This window comes from Pollachius pollachius (genome assembly GCF_949987615.1).
Source record: "Pollachius pollachius genome assembly, chromosome: 1".
In the NCBI taxonomy this organism is placed as follows: domain Eukaryota; kingdom Metazoa; phylum Chordata; class Actinopteri; order Gadiformes; family Gadidae; genus Pollachius; species Pollachius pollachius.
This window is the reverse complement of record NC_136934.1, coordinates 17,939,059-17,957,217: the sequence shown is the minus strand read 5'-3', so window position 1 is coordinate 17,957,217 and position 18,159 is coordinate 17,939,059. Positions and strand designations below refer to the sequence as shown.

Below are 18,159 nucleotides of genomic sequence, written 5' to 3'. Positions count from 1 at the left end.
AAGAAATGAACTAGGAGAAATATGTAGACTATTGAAGGAGCATAAAGAGGCAGAGTGCTGCTGTTTCTCCAGGAGTCTGGGTGTGGAGTGCTGCTGTCAGCAGAGTGATTCCCAGACAGGCCTCTTTATAGGGGACAGCTGCCCTTTGATGACCCCCTGACCATCCCATCTGAGGGGCGGATACAACATCTAGCCAAGGTCATTGTCCCGTCAAACCGGCTCCCTTCTATATCCATTTTATACCCGTAATCTGATTTTAAATGCAAAAAATCCACCAACAAGTACTGGATTCTTTGATTTATTTGATCATTTAATTTTTTTGTGATTAAGTGAACATTTTTCATGAGGCAGATAAACTATTAAAAAAAATATGACAAAAATATGAGCAATATTGAAAAACAAATGTTTTATTGAAGGTTATTCACAGAAACCTTGTTTTGGTTTTCTCCCTTGGGGTTCCAATGGCTTACTAGATTAAATACTGTAACTTATTTTCAGTTACACTATTCTGCATTCAAATATAGTACAACCGTAGAACCGTCTGTTGTCTTTCAAAAGTAAAAACTATTACATTCAGTGTTAAAAGCTGCTTCTAATTTACAGTAACTATGGAGGTATGTATGGTCCCAAATGGTTTATAGCAAATAATACAAACAGCACATACTAAACAAGAAAACACATTTTCTTTCAGACCCATGCCCTCAATGATGAGGTATAAATGGTAACAACTGCTCCTTATTGGTCTAGAGTGCAGTGGCTGGATCAGAAAACTTGTTTCATAACGCACTGAAGAAGTCCTTCACCTGTGTACCGAAAACCAGACAATCAGGATCTCAAAAGAGCACATTAACATAAAAAAGAATCTCGCTCAAATGAACTCAAAGGGAATCGTTGAATCATGTCTGTTCATGCAAAAGTCAGTTTAATGTAAGAACTTTTCAAACAGTATCGCCTGCTGGTTAAGCTGGGAACTGAGATATATGCACATAGATTACCTACCTTTACTATGAATTCATCTCTCACAGTTTGATCACTCAGAAACTCCACATTGGCATCCAATTCCAGTACTGGAACATGTTTTAACTTCTCAAAATGTAACCTAAAAGACAGAGACAAAACGCTATTAGATCATGAATATTTACGTTGTTATATCATTAGAACTACTGGACATCAAGCACAATCAATGGTAAAGGTTGTGAGGGCAAAGGAGGACTTTACCAGTTATGTGGTCTATATTCCCCACCTCTGGTATTAGCAAAATAATGTTAGCTACAAGTACCTTAAGGGATTATGAATATTTAATGTTGTTATAGTATTTATAACCAACCCCCCACTCACTGCGTGCTGCGCTCCCTGAGCCATCTCTCGTGCTGCGTGTGGAGCTTCTGCAGGTAGTCCAGCTCAACGCCGGCCTCCTCCGGCCGCCCGCGGCGGCCCAGACGCTCCATGCACTTCTGCGGTACGGAAACGACATGACCGTCACATACCAGGACTCGGGGAGCGGTCAGTAAAGATAAACCCTCCATGTGCAGATTTAAACTAGAAGGATGAAATGTCTTAGCACTAGCTGCGAGCCTGAGGCAAAAAGTACTTTGAGGTGGGATGGATAAAAGAACTTCTGAAGTCTGGGCATTCATTTATTGATGCAACATGTATGATTGAGCCTATAGTCTGTGGGTAGGTGGCCTTCAGAATTCTAAAAACTGAGAAGCAGTGCTCTGTCATCTCTTAATGGCGGTGTCACTGTGGGACACAAACTAGTGCAGTTCTGCCGGCTGGGCGCTGAGTGGGAGATGATGAGATATGAAGCCGCGGCACATTGTTGTTAAAGGTGACATGTTATACCAGGGTGATTAGTAATAGGATGTGAATTGATTCATATAACATTATTGTCTTGTCTGTCAGGTCAACAATATTGTAGACTAGATTAGTGATAATATCTTCCCTCAAACATATAATATAAAGATATATTTGAAATGGTATTGCTTTGGCTAGCAGAATACAACGTTTTTCATACTATTCAATTTAATTAGCAACAGATGCAATTCTTAGACATTACATTTTCAATTCATTAGTTGATATGTTGATGTACTGATATTGAGGTCCAATCAGGAGCCTACCTGAGGGGAGGCTTTGAGGTAGATGATGCCCTCCAGCTCCAACTGGGGGCCAAACTGCTCCACTAAGAAGGTGTGCCAGTCCTGGTAGACCGCCCACTCAGCTGGGTTTATACAGTCAAGTTCAAAACTGTTCAGGGCAAAGATGTACCTAGGAGGGGAAAGAGTCCATTAAGAAAACGTTTGGCGGAGAAGTGAACATTTTAATGGAATCAATAATTGTACACAACATTGAAGATGTCTGTTGTGTTCATTCGTTAGTTACACATTACAACCAGGGTACATCAATTGCAGATGAAATAACATCAGTTATTGCAGTGATAAGCATGACTTATGGTCTAGTAGTCTTTAGACAAAAATCCATCACTGTCTGTTTCTCTACTCTACTACCCCTGATTCATAAATGCAGCATATCCATAATTAGTGTTACAAGCATGCAACCCCTGGTTTGTCCTATGACGACGAATTGTGTGAAGTTTCCCTTTGCCTACCGGTCACTGTAAACAGAGCGCTCAAACACCTGGACTGGGGTTCCCTTTGAGCTGAGGAGGTGGGGCGGTGGAGGCTGCAGCTGGGTCTTCATGCGGCTCATGCAGGAGTAGGTCTGGAAGGTGTAGGACCAGCGCTGGGGGTCTTCATACATCAACTGGAGCAGGTTACCTACGGTCTGCTGGGGAGCCCCGGACCCCTGAGGGTGACATGATGGCTGGCTAACTTGTAAATACGGGGATAGGGATTAACTGAAAATGGTTGGCAGATGTACCTCGGAAGGTCCGCTTTCGATGCTTCGCCACTTGCTGACCGGTTCTTGAACGACCTCCCAGTCTGAGCTGGCGGACTGAAGCAACTTGGCAAAGGTGGACTTTCCTACAGCTAGTCCGCAAAATATCAATCACACGGGAGCATTCACATATCATAAGGTATAGTAATTTAAATAATGGACATCCATGCTAAATTATGGGTTTGCCTTATGTTATGTTAGATAAATGTACATGAATTGTACCGATGTTGCCCTCGATAGACACTCTCCTGACCCGAGCTCTACCATCTTGTCTCGGTCCTGGTCCGGTACTTTTAAGGCTTCTTGCTGGACCAGAGATGCTCGGTCCTGCGGCAGCACTCATGCTCATTAAAGCCAACGGATAATGGGTTAATATGCCCACCAGACTCGGGCGCAGAACTCTGCTAAATGATAAATATGAGGAAAACATTTCAAAAAGACTGTTTACATGACAGTTAGCAGTTAGCAATTTAAGCTATTTTTAAAAGAGCATGTAGGAAGACGAACATCACGAGAATCTTTCAACAAGTAATTCTAATTAACATGTGTCCAAAGCTCATGTTTGGACCATGATCATGACAGGAACCTAATGAACCGGAAGCACAACATTGCCCAGCAGGATGAGCCCAGAAGCACTCGTCCTGCTGGGCCGTGTTATGGAAAAATATTTTCTAAGTAAAAGCCCCCTTTAGCGTTCAGTACTTTTTATCATATCTTTTCGGGAACAAATATAACCTTATATATATTATAAATATCTTATGTGACTGTTTGTTAAATGTAAGCAACTAAGCGAAAGAAATATCACAATGGTATTTATATCATCTGTTGATTAATGTTGATAATTTCACATTTGAGTGATTTGAAAACACGAGGATTTAAACTCGCAGTGTTAAAGATTGAACCCATTAGTTCAATCTTTTTACTAACCAGTTAGTAGTCGGGAGAATTTCAAATTTCCACAGTGTTAGGGGTGGGAGGGGTGCGGTGAGTGGGAGGGGCTCTGACAAAAAGGTAAACAAAGAGAGGTACTGGCTGGCCAGCATTTTTTATTTGAAGTTTATAGTTAGTCTAAAATCACATTTCCATACATTGCTTTTCAACATATGATGGCAGCAGCATGACTCAACGTGCCTTCAGTTATAATGTTCATCTTCTTCATTCCTGTTATAATGCTAAGAAAATATTACAATTTAGACAGATACATACAGAAAAATAAATCTAAATCCCTTTGAAAGTTGTTGAAGTAGACTTGAATGATCCAAATCCCTCCATGGCAGAACTTGAAGACTTTGTTGCTTTCGTAGGAAGGTTTGACCTTAGTAAACATTGTTTCTAATGATGATCACATGAGGCCCCTGGATCTTAAAGTCATTGATACCTAGCGGAACAAACAAGGCACACATTACATTTTGCAATCTCAATGCTCTGGTTGACCATCCAGGTTGGGAAAGTTAGAACAGTGATTTTGTTGGTGAGGTGAGCCGTGAGACTGGTCTTACCCTCAGAGAGAGGGATACCATCGGCGAGGAGGAGCCAGGCTCTGCCATCCATCTGCCTGGCGTGCTCTCCATTCACGTTACTCAAGAAGGGCCCCCACTGGGTCGGCTCAACATCAAATCTACAGCCAACAGAAGAGGGGCGGTTTGTAGTGGGGGACCCTAAACATTCCAACAGTCTTCATGCTAGACCTGGACTCACGTGAAAGCAGCGTTCTCCGCCTGGAGCAGTTCCAGAGTGCACAGTAACGAGGCCCCCATCGGCACATGCACGGTGTAGGTTTGGATCTGTTGGTCGGATTTCACCACCTCCACAATCACTTCCTGTGATTGTGGTACATTTTGGGTCGGCAACGGAACCCCCTCCACCGCCAGCTCCAGCACCAGATTATCTACAATCCAACCAGGCGACCATTGAATAAGAACACAAGCTACGTCATTAAAATACAAGCTTCCATTCACTATGTGGTCTACTCAGGGGTCCTTTACTCTTCTCGTTCTGGCAGTTTATGTTCTTGAGGTCCAGGTAGGATTTGGTCTGCAGGCCGATCAGCGCTGAGGCGAGGGCCCTTGGGTTCTGATACGTGCCGCTCTGGGCGTCCGCACTCAAGCTCCTCAGGGTGGAAGACAAATCTTTCTGGCTGCCCATGGCTACCAGAGCCTAGAAAGCACCACACACACTGGTTTTACTGGCACTGTGTGTGTAAATTGAGGCATGACTTAACAAGAGGAATAGAGGCGGTTACCATGACAGCTATTGGCGTGCTGTACTGGTTCCCGATATGAAAGTCTGGTCTAGTTTCCTCCAGCCTGGCCTTGATCTTACTGATGGCTCTATCCAGAGCAGCAGCGTGGTGAGGGTAGAAACCTGCATTCTTCTCACAGCTGAGGGCTATCCCCGCCATAGCAAGTGTGTCTGGGGAGGGATGGGATAGAGTGCCGTGGTAAAATGGCCATAGTTACTGGTTAGCGTCACGCTAGTCATAACTTTGATCTTACCAGTTGAGTCCTCCACTCCCGCATCAGGGAGGGAGCTGTGTTGAACGGCCGTCATGAGATGAGAGATGAGCAGGCCGTTGACCCGGACACCGGACAAGCACAGTGCCAGAATCCCTTCAGAGAAGGTGAAGTAGTTGCTGAAAGGTCTCTCATTGTCTGCACGAAACAATGAGAGAAAATAACAAATAAAGCCATTGTGAATTTAAATAAATTACATCATTTTGGATAGAAACGGTCTTCCTTGTGTAATGATTGTTTTATGTTCAAATGTATTTTGTATAATTGATAGACTTACGTTCAATACTCTCTTTCTCTTGATGCATTTGTCTCTTGAGGTGAGTGATCAAGGAGGCCCTGTGGCCGTTGACAGTGAAGGTGACTGAGTGTGCGTCGGTGCAGGAGGCCAACAGACACATGGTGTACTGAGAGAGCAGCCCCACCACATGCTTCCTTTGAGAGAGAGAGCTATGGGGAGGAGAACATCTCTCAGTCACACACTGTACTTCAAATCATACCAAAATCTGACGAAATCAATACATTTTGCAGTTCTACTTCAACCTTAAAAGGAAGAATCCGGCCTACCGTTGAATATCATTGTGCAAATCCGTGGTTATTCTATTGAGGTAATTGGTCTCGATGGCGTGGTTGTGGTCACCTGACAGCCGTAACGCCAGGAAAATAGTAGGAATGGGCAAACCCTGCGCCGTCTGAGCAGACCGCAGCAGCTGCTTGTTAAGGGACTCGGTTACCAAGTCGCTCTCTAAAAACAAAACGTAACGATGTTGTCAATAGATTAGGTACAAAAGACACGTGAATCACTCATTCAGAGAACATTGCATAACGGAAGAGAAACTCGCTGCCTCAGGAGTCACATGCCTCGAGAGGACAAGGGAAGAGCGACGACTATGAAAAAAATAATACATAGCATGGGGATGTCAGTAAACATGCATTTATCTTTGTACTTTTGAGGGATTTGGTGTAAAACTAACACCTTGGTTAGACTAAATTGAATCAACAAATGGTTATACCAGGAGCCTTTTTTGAGAATAATTTACTGTAGGATTTTCCTTTTAAATTATATATAAACAAGAACTTTTTTTTTTTTTTTTTTTACAAAGAACAGAAAGTGCATGATTACTTACCGCATGTTTTAAAAGAAACAAAGGCCAATATTCCTGTAAGAACGACCAAACCCTGCATGTTGGAGACCCTGAAAAGAAAGGTGTCACTAGGACGGATCCCTGAGCGCTTCAGACACAACTCACAAAATGTGAATACAGCTGTCCCGTGTGTAACAGTGTTATATCAGCCCTGCAATCCCTCCGCCTTACCTGGTTGGGAGAACGACTCCACAGCGCAGTGAGGATGGGAAGTCTCAGACTATTGGGCATGGGAAGTCTCAGACCAGTTTAGTTTAGCTGTCACGTGACTGTTGTTGGAGATAAATGCCTTTGGGTGACATGACACTTAATGGAGCTATGTCATTGCAGACCACATGACCAAAGGCATGATCATATCTGCTGTCGTCCCTCCTCCTCTCGCAGCTCAGCTTCCTTGTTCAGTAGATGAACTACATTTCCCAGAAAACCCTGCGTTGCAGCGTTAACTTCAGCAGCTTGACGACTTTCTACGGCGACTTCCTCAGCTCTGTAAACTGCGAAAGTGTTCACACGTCGCTCACATAGTTTAGGTTTGTATCTTCTCGTCTTGTAGCGGTATTTCCTCTATTGATTCTAAAGGTTGTCGATGTCTTCCAATGAGTGTTAATGTGGAGCTGGAGCGCTGAGGGGCGGGTCAGTGTGAGTCTGTGTTGACTTCTAATGCTGCTCATATTCTACTGTTTCATCTGGAGTTTATAGATATGAAAATACCATTACACATCGTTATGAATCACTGGGCCGCCCGGGTGCGTAGTGGTGTACTGGTACTGTTGCACTGTCCTCGTATTGTCATGATGGTCCACATTAGCCGCACTCTGACACCATATCAATACATGTCAATGTGTTGAACATCCAACCTGATCTAATGTTGATGTTATGTTTATAACCTAGCCCGAACGTTGATCTGATTAATGTTGACTCTCTTATCTTACAGTGTTTACTTCGTGTCGGGTCGTCATGCACCATTCTGGTCCAAAGAGCAATGAGCTGGGGGTCCTGCCGGCGATGGATCAGTTCTCCGGCCTCGTCAGCCTTCCTGAGATCATCTTTGACTTCAGTCATCCAAGTTCCTCTGGTCATCAGAGAGGACCACCGTCCAACAGGTAAGGATACCTAGCTTCTGCTTCTCAGGAAGGGGCCACCCGTCTCTCAGATGTCTGTCATCATATTAGCTTAATAAACACATTTGATAAGTTTTGTGATTCGTTGACTCATTCCCGTTTTTTTGTCCAGAAGCTGGGAGAGACGATGTCTCCGGAAGCACAGGAAGAGAAATGATGATAAGTGCGTGTGCTCTCTACTCTGTTTGAGAATGTGGTCGATCTGCCTCGATAGAGATGAGATACAAGAATAGATGTTACTTGAAGTTCTATATGATTTTTGAGATGGTCAAACTACCATCCTTAGCCAGTAAACTAAACCTCCTGTCCTCCAGTGAGTACGTGGCCAAGAGGAGGAAGTTGGTGGAGGAGGGAGCGGCCCTCTCAGAAAGCTCCAGCCCAGCGGATATCTGCTCCGGCTGGACCCCAGCGAGCAGCTGCCCTTCTCTGTCAGCGCCAGCAGCCAGTCCCCCTCCTCCCCACCAGGAGGGGGTCTTTCCCCAGAACCCCCCAGCTCCGGGCCGTCTGGAGGCAGAGGGCTCCTGTATGGAGGTGGACGCAGCACAGAGGAGGCTCAGAGAGATCGAGGACAGGTGGGCAGCGCGACGCCGTCTGGTTTGGCTCCGGATGGAGGTGCTACTGACTGTCCTTAGTCTTTCCACCAACCAGATGATATTGATCTGGTATTCAGAGTGTATCCTGCTGCCTTGGTGTTGGGGCCAGGAGTGTCTTGCATTCAGTAGACTTGATGTGTGTCAATCAGACACTCAGACAGCTTGAACCTGGTAGAGAACTACAGCAGCGTGGCTTGGCTTGCAACATATTTGCAAATAAGTTGCAAGCCAAGCAACTCCTCTAATAAAATAATGAATAAATGCATTATTTCATCATGACTTTTAAGCGTTGATCGCTTTGTTCTTCAGAATAACGCTGGAGGATGACGATGACGACGAAGACTTGGACGTGGAGCCGTTTCCTAGACGTCCGGTGCTGGTGATGTCAGAGAGTTTGAGGCAGGGCCTCCAACGGGGAATGAGTGACATCCTGCCTCACAAGGTGGCCCAGTCTGTGTAAGTCCTCCTCTAACGGTGCACCTATCACGCCCCACGCAACTGAACATCGTTACAAAATCCTGGTGTTCTACACAGGGCAGTGTTCACAATGTGATATTGTACAGATGGAAATTTTTGAATATTTTGATGTACTACTTGTAGGCTAGTAAGTGTGATTATGTATAATACAAGCTAGAACATCTGCTAATAGACAGGAACAGACCCAGGTTCTTTACAGTGGTACTGTAATGTAGTGCTTCTTATGCAGGAACCATTCCTGCATGGAGCTGGTGTTGTGGCGCCCGCCGGACGACGCACTGTCCCGAAGGCTGAAGGACTCCCTGCAGAGGCAGCAGCGCAAGAATCAGACGGCCAGCCGACAGCCCCCGCCCCCCTGCCCTTCTCCTGGTCCCCCCAGTGCCCCTCCCGTGGTCCGCCCAGCTCCCGCAGCCCCCTACCGCCCTCCCTACAATTTCCCCGAGGCAGACCCCTCTGGAGAAGAGGACATGGAGCTGTGACCCCCGTGGCCGTGCCAGGCGAGGGCAGGAAAGACTGCAGAACCACAGCCGACCCTTATAACTCCTGAACTCCTTCCTGTCCAGCAATGACCCTGAAAGGCGTCTCAGTTTGGTGTTCCTGGTCCAGCCGCCCGTGAAGCAGGTCACTTTGTGGCCGTGTTTCGCTCTTTGATGTCTGCACTTATGAAACCACTACAGAGACGTCTCAAAACTCTAGAAACCTTCACGGAACCGATTTCCTTTGTTTCACGGTCTAGTGGGCTCAGTCGATGCACTTTGATACAGCTTCAAATACTCGTTTTGCCAAAGCCTAGACAGCCTAGCACACTTAAATACTAGCTTGGATGTTCAATCCTTTCGATCTTTGACTTAATCTGTTTGTGATCAGCCTTTGAGCGTATCCACATAGTTGGTAGTTCCTCTCCCCTTCGCTGGAGCATGGCCGCCTGAGTTGTGTGTTGGGGATGTCATGTGAAAGTTCTAGAGTTCAAGGATTGAATGAGCGTCTTTCACCCAGCCTCCACCGATTTGATGACATTGCGTTTTGGAAAATGTTTTATTATTTGAATGTATACTTTTATGTTTTTGGCAAAAACCCTGGTTAAGGGTCATAACCAGTCATTGAGTGTCACTTTATATATATATGTTTCAATTTAAATAAAATCGGTTATATTATTTATTATTAAATATTGCATTTTGCCCCCTTATACAAATATCACCACATCACTGGTAGTTAAATGGGGTTTCTCCTTTGAGGTAAAATGAGGAGCACCAGGCATGAAGCCTGATGCTTCATGCCCGTAGCTCACCCTGGGCAGTGAAATGATAAAGTGCTGATGTATGGAAGGATGAACCCAGTCACCCCGCACTGGGTCACCCTGACCCTGAGCTGTTCTTAGTACGGGACACGTGTCACCATAACACCTCGTAAAGCTCTGCTTTAAGTAGTGACGGACGCAGCTCCACGTTAGCGGCACACCTTGGGAAAACCTTGTTTGGGACCTGTGCTCCACACACACACACACACACACACACACACACACACACACACACACACACACACACACACACACACACACACACACACACACACACACACACACACACACACACACACACACACACAACGAGGATCTGTCTGAGCGTGTACGTCGTACGCTCACACCGATCCTCGTTGGAGAGCTTCCCTTTCGGGTCCAATTAATGAGCTGACTGTTCTAATTGGTATTGGAGATGGACTTTATTCGGTTCCTAGTCAACGTACTGCTGAGCTGACGCTTTACATCTGAACACCTTATGCAGCCATTGCCCTTCAAGTTCACACATCGACGCAACCAACTCTTCCTCAGAGAATTCAAAGATGGTTGCTCAAAATGAACCAGAAACCTTTAAGTCCTTTAAGTAAATGAGCGGCTCATCCCTCTGCGCTATGGACTGATAAGTCCTAATATGGCTAATGGTCGTACATTTAACATGAATGTGATTTCGTTTGCGATGTTTCACACATTTTTTTTAATAAGGTAAAAAAAAAAGATACCACCAACGTGTCATCACAGGATTGTAAACTGAATGTCAGACTAGTAAGACCTCAGCTTACTAAGGGACAGGCGGTCTGAGTCCTCTCAACCGGGTGCCGTACCGTCTCTAGGTAAGGCCGCAAAAGATCGCTGCCCTGCCTGGGCGGAGCGGGGCAGGGGTCGCTCTGGCCCTCGGCGCGGAGCTCTCGGATCCGGCTCCGAAGGTGGTGAAGGATCCTCAGGGAGGCGGGGTCAGAGGCTGGGCAGGGGGGTGCGTGGCAGGAGGGGTCTGCCACCAGCCGATGTCCCCCAGAGTCGCCCGATGCCTGATGGGAGGAAGCGAGGACCAGAGTAGAGTTTACCGTTCTCCTCATGAACACAGGAGGTAGAGAGGAAGACGAGGATGACTCATAGAGCTTCAGTCCCACCTCGCCCGCCAGGCTCGTCGCTCCATCAGGCCTCCTGGGCTTCCTCTCATGGCTCGTACAGGTCAGTCTGGATAAATACACAAAGAACCGAATGGTTCATCTTGCAGAGTGTAAAACTGGAGGAGAAAGGCTTTGAAACTCAGTTTTCTGGAATAGGTTAGTTTCGCTATAATTACTAGGCACAAATAACGGGCTAGCACATTGACATTATGCTATCACAGCATATTGAACCTTTTGTGTATCGAGTGTTGCTATAAAAAAGGTAAAGAAATAACCAAAACATCACAGAGGGACGTATCTACTTCACCTAATGAACATCTTGTCTGGGAAATGTCAAAAAGTATCTTAAATATACATCTCAAATTCAGCTTATAAACTCAGTCTTGGAAAGATTTGTAGGGGTGTGGACAGCATCACTGCTTTGACTGGCTCTGCAGAGGCCCTTCCACAAAGCATGAAACAGGTCAGTACTCCGGGACAGTACCAGGTGACCGCCTCACCTACAGAACCAGCAGGACTCTAGACTCTAGACTCTACCCATTCAATCTACTTATAGGAATAGAAGGAAACCAATATAAATATAGTGACATTGCAATGGACTTCATGGAACATCCTTATCTTACCTTTTTGACCCTTAATACCAAAATTAGAAGTACATTACAGGTATTTATTGTCCATCCCTTTACTTTAAACACGTCTTTGTCATGTTTTACAACACGGCTATGACACTAAAACAATATGAGTGAATTCCTCTCTGGTCAACTCCCATCAGGTGACAGCACTCAGAGGTTGGACTGTAGAAGCTATAAAACGTGGGTTACTGTTTAATTCAGGGTTAGTCTTTATAGGCATGCTGATCCCAGGAAACAAGTTACCTGCCAAGTTAACTAGCTGTTCCCTGCACTTGTAAAATGGCACATTGAAAGCAGAACAGATTAAAAAGTGTACAAGTACAGAATCTTTTTGCATCCTTCTCCTGAATTCAAAGCCATTATATAGGAAAAAACTTAATTCAAAGTAACTATTTTTCAAAGTAATTTCAGAATTTTAGATATATATTTTTAAGTTAGAATGAGGGGTAGAAGGTAAAAGAGGGCAAAATGAGAAGAACGCCAATGATCCGCCAACATGTGACCTGGTGGAGGACGCCAGGACTCAGTGGAGCGTCTTACCTCCCCCCCTCAGCTGGGAGCTCCTCCTCAGACCCGGTCAGGGTCTTCAACCGGCCCCTGCTGCTCTGGACCTGCCTCACCTCCTGGTCTGTGGCCTGCCGTTGCCTTCCTAGGGAGGCCTCAACCCCCGCATTGTGACAGGCCCCGGGCCCCCGCCTCACGCTGCTCAACTCCTCCACGTGCTCCTGCCCCGACAACAACACGCGCTGACCGACACATGTTCCATGCGGAGGAATATATTCTACTAAACTATACTCTCCTACCTGAATGAGGCGCTCCTTCAGCGAATGCAAGGCCTGCTGTTTCTCCCTCTCCATCTTCTCCCTCTGGGTACACAACTCCTGCTCCTGGATAAACACCCTCACATTGTAACTTATATACTGATTTCACACCGTAAGACCTAGTGCAGTTACAGTCAGCACACCTGGGCGTGCTTCAGTCTGGAAGCGTTCTGTTTCTGAGACTGCAGCTCCTGGTGAAGGTGGTGGATGACGTTCTGTGACTGCACCCTCAGATCGTGCAGGTACTGGCAGGCCTGGGCTGCAGTAGGACTGAAGACACCTCAACCTCAGAAACACGTCCACCAGAGGGTTTGAGTTTTCAGAAGAACCGATGTGAGCGCAATGTCGTCCCGTTAGCTTGTTGACATCGACACAGGATAAGCCCTCCTTTAATAAGGTGTCTCCGAAGCTTGGGTCAGATAGAAGTGACATGTTTATAAAGCAATAGTTTGACACAAAGTCAGTGCATGTAAACCTAATAAAAATGTTGATTTGTATAGACATCTAAAGGTTCTTACATTTCTGTCCCCCACAAAGGGGACATGACGTCAGTACCCACAAAGTACCCGTACAACCTGTACTACCTGTAGTGCCAGTATGTGCAGGTATGCTTTCCCAAGCCTTCTAATGGACTAGCATGCTTATGGTTTGCAGGCTCATGGTTTATGCCAATATAATATAAATGCATTTCTATGGAACTGGCAAAGGCCTAAGTGCAACTTAAAATACAACATCCCGGGTGACGATATATGGACTTAGGAGGCACCTCTGAGGGAGCTGCGTGGGCTCTCCTCTGGATCCTCCCTGGTCCACCAGGAGGCAGAGCTGCTGGCCCTCGGCCACCAGCCCCTGGGTGACCTGTCTCAGCTGCTGCTCCAGCGTGGCTGTGGTCCTCTGGTGGCTCTCCTCCCTCTCACCCATCACCCGGCGCAGTCGTTCAGCCTCCCTCTGCGCCAGCTGGCCTATCTCCTCCAGCCTTCGCAGCCTCACGGCAAGCTCCTGGCAGCACAACTCATCAATTCAACTCAGTTCAAGCAGGTTGGGGAGGGTGGAGCTGTCATGTGTTGGTGTCACCACACAGCATCGCCTCAGAACATGGTTTAGGGTGATTCAAATATAAATCTTGATTTGTAGACAATTTTTACGTTAGAAACCACTTCATGGTTCTATGGGGAAAAAAATGCCATTCTTTTGTTCCATCTCTAACTTCAGATGCCATGAATGTACGTTGAATACGTTATATACATGAACATTATATTCCTGGCTCCTTATCTTTGCACTGTGTCCAAACTCACTAACAGCCCTGTAGAGGGTGTGTGGATGGTGTTCTTCACCTGCTCCATGTGTCTGCGTTGTCGCTTTAGCTCGGCACGGCGCTCCTCCGTTAGCGAGCTGTGTAGCATGGCTAGCGCAGCCTCCTGCTCTCTCTTCTGAAAACAGCACGCTCCCTCCAGCTCCTCTACCTTCTACAAAACCAACAAGAGGAACCAAACATTTATTTAATATCAATGGTGAGAAAAACAACTACATTCTGTCCCATGGAAACATCCTTGCTGAGGACCTGATGGAGACCCGTCTTACAGTCTGCAGCTCGGCCACGTGTTTCTGGAGAGCCTGAGAGTTCCTTCTCTCCTCCTCAAGGTTACGCCTAGCTCCCTCCAGCGCCTCCTGGTTCCTCTCCTGCAGCTGCTGCAGGGCAGCCATGTTTTCCTTCGCCACCTCTGAAGCCTTCTGGATCTGAGGGTTCACACACATCACGTCAAGAAGGAGAGTCTGTTCTATCTGGATGATGGTACAACGAGTATCCCCACCATGAGAGGAATAGATGAACGGAAAGATGCATGGATGGATTCTAAATTAATATACTAGCCTTCTCTTGGTCTTCAGCATGCATCTGCTCTTCCCGTTTCTTCCCAGACTCTTCCAGCTGGTGCAGAGCCCCCCTCAGCCCCCTGGCCACGCCCTCGCTCAGCTAGGACACAACAGGCCTCAGGTTAAGGGACTCACACAGTCTGGTCCAAATGGAAACAACAGGGAGTCTTCCAATCGTCACAATTTCTTCCATATGACATGGATTGTAGCTCATTCTTATTATACTGTTTCAAAAGTGAACAAAAGAGAAGAAAACAAAGACACCTTCAGGGATGTTTGGGCAGACTCTAGAAAACAAAGACACCTTCAGGGAGATTTGAGCAGACTCCAGCTGCCGTGTGAACACCTCAGCCTGTTCCCTCAAAGCAAGGTCTTTCTCTTCTGCCACCATCTTGCGTACCTGGAGAGAATAACAGAGGCAGCGTGGAGACACCCTTCAGAGTATCAATATTATTGACATTCTCCGTATCAGTATTATTTCCGTCTCCAACTATGACTCCAGTTTCAATACCAATCTGGTCATTCATAGTTTTTTTTTTCCATTGGTCCATCGACTCACCTTCCACTTATTTGATTAGAATTGTATTATGTGAAACAACTCCACCAGATTTCTACCTGCATCCGGCTTGTGAGATACCTTGCAGTGCTGGAGTGTCATTGTTTGGAGCTTCCCCTGTAGGCTGTTTCTGGCAGCACGCAGAGCCCCCTGCTCTTCCTGGGCGCAAATTATCTGAAGGTCCTTTTGGGCTACAATCTTGTCCAGGGAGCCCAGCCTCTCCTTACACTCACCCAGCTGGCCCCGCAGCCCTTCGGACCCCCGCTGCAGAGCCTTGGGGAGTGAGTGAGTGAGTGAGTGAGTGAGTGAGTGAGAGAAGGGAGGTCAGGTTATTATGTGATGTTTATTTTGTTTATATTTTAAAAAAAAAGTATTTAAACTTATAGAGGTCAAGCACATATTTTACAAGAGACGTGATAAGCAGCAAATTAACATTGTTCAGCAATCTGTACCCGAGTTCCTGACACATACAGTACACTTTGATTAAGTTCCTACCACCACAAGCTCCTGTTTCTGCCTCTGCTCCTCCTCTAGAGCCTCAATCCTGGACCTCAGAAGGCCCTGCTCCTCTCTGGCCCACTGGAGCTCTTCCTCAGCCTCATCCAACCGCTGTTCCAAGGAAAACAACCATGAGCATGCAACCTGTCATCACCCAGAGACATGTTAGAACCATCATTAGAACCATCGTTAGAACCATCATTAGGACCATCAGCACCAGAGACACGTTAGAACCATCAGATACACTTTAGAACCATCAGATACACGTTAGAACCATCATCAGCCAGATAGACGTTAAACGTTAAATAAAAGACACACATTATGACCCTCATGATCAAGATACAACACCCTCTAGAGACACATTCAAAGGTGTGAAAGTGTTAGTGATGAGCTAGTGAACCTCACAGAGCGCTACATACTGCATGTAGTCCATGCTGTTACCTCCTGCATGGAGTCCAGCTTGTCCCGAGAGCGTCTCTGCTCTGCAAACAGTTGGGTTTTGGTGGAGTCCAGTTGCCGCTCCACCTCCAGCCTCTCCAAGATGGACACCACCACAACCGGCGGTTTCTAAAGCACCAACACACAATCACATTTTCTCAGTTCATGTATTTAATTTAGATTTTGATTCAATGTTTGGTCTCAAAAAAGTGAGAAGATCAGGGAGAAATAGATAGACCAATGACCAATAATATAGTATTTCTATTGACAATACAACATTAAACAACACTATAACAGACGGCCTGACTGTCAGTAAGACACGAGGGAAGGGGGCAGCATGATACCGTCTCTGCGTGGCAGCCATCTTGGGTCATTCTGCGTAGAGTTCCAGTCTCCTTCTCCATGCCCCCGATTGGCTGGAGACAGGACTCGCTCCTCAGGCCACACAGCTGAAGACTACCACACATCCCACCTTTACTCAGGAAGACATTTCATCACAACTCATCTTCAGTTCAGTCTTTCTATTCATCAAGTAATAACTATCACAAACAAATACCAAATCAGCACCAAATTAGACAGCCATAGAGAAAAGATGAAGATCAAATAAAAGGTCCAAGCTTATCAGTTATTCAGATAAAAATCTCTTCCACCTACAACTCACTTCACAGTCCCCAGTTTAACCCCGGGGAGTTCCTACATCTGAGCACATCATGAGAACAGTTCTCCTCATGTGTTGTTGTATAAGAACAGTTCTCCTGTGGGTTGTGATATAAGAACAGTTCTCCTGTGTGTTGCTGTGTACCTGGCCTTTCTTTCCCTCAGACGGGTGTCCAGTTTCTGTCTCTCCAACTCCATCTGTGCTGTTTCGGTACAAATCTGGGCCAGCTCCTGCAGAGCATGCTGGGATATGACAACACTGCCATGAACTACACAGGAGGGATTCTGAATGTACTATTCCATCAGAGTTACTGTTCCCACCACAGGAGATCGTGCTGTGTTCGGATCTGTACCTTTGTTTTCTGCTGAGCGTCAGAGATGGAAGACTCTGACTCATGCAGCGCTTCTCTTCTCAGCTCCAGTTTCCCCTCCTCTGTTTCACACTTCTAGAGCACAAAGTACACATGAGTTCAGTTCTTTACTGTAGTCAGAATCTACAGCCCTGATAGAGATGGACTGGGGGGTTCTCACATGGCGGAGTGTCCTGAGATCATCCTCCATCCTGGACCCATCACATTTCATCTTCTCCAACTGGACATCTAGGGTCATCTTAAGCTGGTTCTTACTCCTGCGGCTGCAGTGACCTTCGTCTGTGTCCTCATCCCCCTCATCCCCACCAGAAGACTGCCCGTACCTGGGACATTGCAGGATACATGGACAGGGATGTGTGTGTGATGCAGGGGTCCGACTACACACCTACCCAGTCCAACTCCAAGGCGGATTAGCCACGCATGGTCTCTGAGAGTGGGTATGGGACGTGCCTGGTCAAACGCCTTCACACCCCCCCCCCCCCCCCCCCCCCCCGTCTTCAGCCCAACGTGCGGCAGGACCTCATGATGCAGTAAAAGCCTAATTCAACATGGTGACCGTCGTGAAGACCAGGACGTCATGTAGTCCTGATAGACTGATGACCCACAGAGACCAGGTCTAGGATTACCTGGGGGTGGCTCTCCTAGTCTGCCTTGCTCGGCGGAAAGCTGAACCTCCGTCACCTCCTTTTCCTGGAGCTGAAGAGTTTGGGAGTAAATAATGGAAAAGGTGTGATGGAGCTCTTTAGTGTGGAACAGAGGAGTAATGGTTTCCGACCCTCCAAGCCGGTTGAGCCCGGACATGTTCTTATGATGGAGGAGTGATTAGCCAAGCCTTTGTTATCATGTTCAACCGTGTCTCTGAAATTACCAAATGTCTGGCGGGTCACTTAAGCACACGAGGCCCTCTCATAGTCACCTTACTCAACAAGGTCTGTTGAGTAAGGCGTATGTTATCTACATGTTATCTACGCATACCTGGTGTGGGTGTGTGGTCATCACTCCGGTCGCTGCAGTAGCCCTCCGTGTTCTGAATGGACGGCATGAACGACAGCCATCCTAGGGGATCAAAGCACTGATATCCACTCATCTTCTATCTCCTTCTAGTTGTAATTACATCAGATTTAAACAGTCATGTGTATTGAGGTC

General features: G+C 46.4%; 3 protein-coding genes across 5 annotated transcripts; 1 reads left to right on the top strand and 2 right to left on the bottom strand.

Annotated features, from left to right (window-relative positions):
* Positions 1 to 34: 34 nt before the first annotated feature.
* On the bottom strand, positions 35 to 3,472 carry LOC307078374 (deoxycytidine kinase 2-like). The gene is made up of 7 exons (XM_079740139.1): positions 3,121 to 3,472; positions 2,881 to 2,990; positions 2,609 to 2,805; positions 2,121 to 2,268; positions 1,339 to 1,454; positions 1,000 to 1,099; positions 35 to 803 (listed from the first exon to the last, which is right to left on the bottom strand). Exons 1-7 carry the CDS (start codon positions 3,326 to 3,328, stop codon positions 777 to 779), a joined length of 906 nt encoding a protein of 301 aa, XP_079596265.1. The 5' UTR covers positions 3,329 to 3,472; the 3' UTR covers positions 35 to 776.
* Positions 3,473 to 3,918: 446 nt separating this feature from the next.
* On the bottom strand, positions 3,919 to 6,868 carry tcn2 (transcobalamin II). Its single transcript, XM_079740113.1, has 10 exons — positions 6,725 to 6,868; positions 6,536 to 6,603; positions 5,976 to 6,153; positions 5,689 to 5,858; positions 5,394 to 5,549; positions 5,141 to 5,310; positions 4,884 to 5,055; positions 4,597 to 4,786; positions 4,398 to 4,516; positions 3,919 to 4,276 (listed from the first exon to the last, which is right to left on the bottom strand). The coding sequence occupies exons 2-10, from the start codon at positions 6,591 to 6,593 to the stop codon at positions 4,215 to 4,217; spliced, it is 1,275 nt and encodes a 424-aa protein (XP_079596239.1). The 5' UTR covers positions 6,594 to 6,603; positions 6,725 to 6,868; the 3' UTR covers positions 3,919 to 4,214.
* Positions 6,869 to 6,999: 131 nt separating this feature from the next.
* On the top strand, positions 7,000 to 9,883 carry ccdc117 (coiled-coil domain containing 117). Of its 3 annotated transcripts, none has more exons than XM_079740154.1 (6): positions 7,000 to 7,083; positions 7,488 to 7,656; positions 7,790 to 7,837; positions 7,989 to 8,246; positions 8,577 to 8,723; positions 8,974 to 9,883. In XM_079740154.1, the coding sequence occupies exons 2-6, from the start codon at positions 7,511 to 7,513 to the stop codon at positions 9,221 to 9,223; spliced, it is 849 nt and encodes a 282-aa protein (XP_079596280.1). In that variant the 5' UTR covers positions 7,000 to 7,083; positions 7,488 to 7,510; the 3' UTR covers positions 9,224 to 9,883. The 3 variants fall into 3 exon arrangements, with proteins under 3 accessions (XP_079596280.1, XP_079596278.1, XP_079596279.1); XM_079740152.1 differs by having other exon boundaries at positions 7,787 to 7,837; XM_079740153.1 differs by having other exon boundaries at positions 7,056 to 7,186; positions 7,787 to 7,837.
* The last annotated feature ends 8,276 nt before the right edge of the window (positions 9,884 to 18,159 follow it).

Coding starts and splice junctions, on each gene's coding strand:
- tcn2 (XM_079740113.1), bottom strand. CDS start 6,593: ATGCAGGGTTTGGTCGTTCTTACAGGAATATTGGCCTTTGTTTCTTTT. Junction 5,311..5,393: donor GGGAGTGGAGGACTCAACTG/GTAAGATCAAAG, acceptor ATCCCTCCCCAG/ACACACTTGCTATGGCGGGG. Junction 5,056..5,140: donor GCACGCCAATAGCTGTCATG/GTAACCGCCTCT, acceptor GGTGCTTTCTAG/GCTCTGGTAGCCATGGGCAG.
- LOC307078374 (XM_079740139.1), bottom strand. CDS start 3,328: ATGTTTTCCTCATATTTATCATTTAGCAGAGTTCTGCGCCCGAGTCTG. Junction 2,806..2,880: donor TCGAAAGCGGACCTTCCGAG/GTACATCTGCCA, acceptor TGTCACCCTCAG/GGGTCCGGGGCTCCCCAGCA. Junction 2,269..2,608: donor CGCTCTGTTTACAGTGACCG/GTAGGCAAAGGG, acceptor TTCCCCTCCTAG/GTACATCTTTGCCCTGAACA.
- ccdc117 (XM_079740152.1), top strand. CDS start 7,511: ATGCACCATTCTGGTCCAAAGAGCAATGAGCTGGGGGTCCTGCCGGCG. Junction 7,657..7,786: donor AGAGGACCACCGTCCAACAG/GTAAGGATACCT, acceptor TTTTTTGTCCAG/AAGCTGGGAGAGACGATGTC. Junction 8,724..8,973: donor CACAAGGTGGCCCAGTCTGT/GTAAGTCCTCCT, acceptor CTTCTTATGCAG/GAACCATTCCTGCATGGAGC.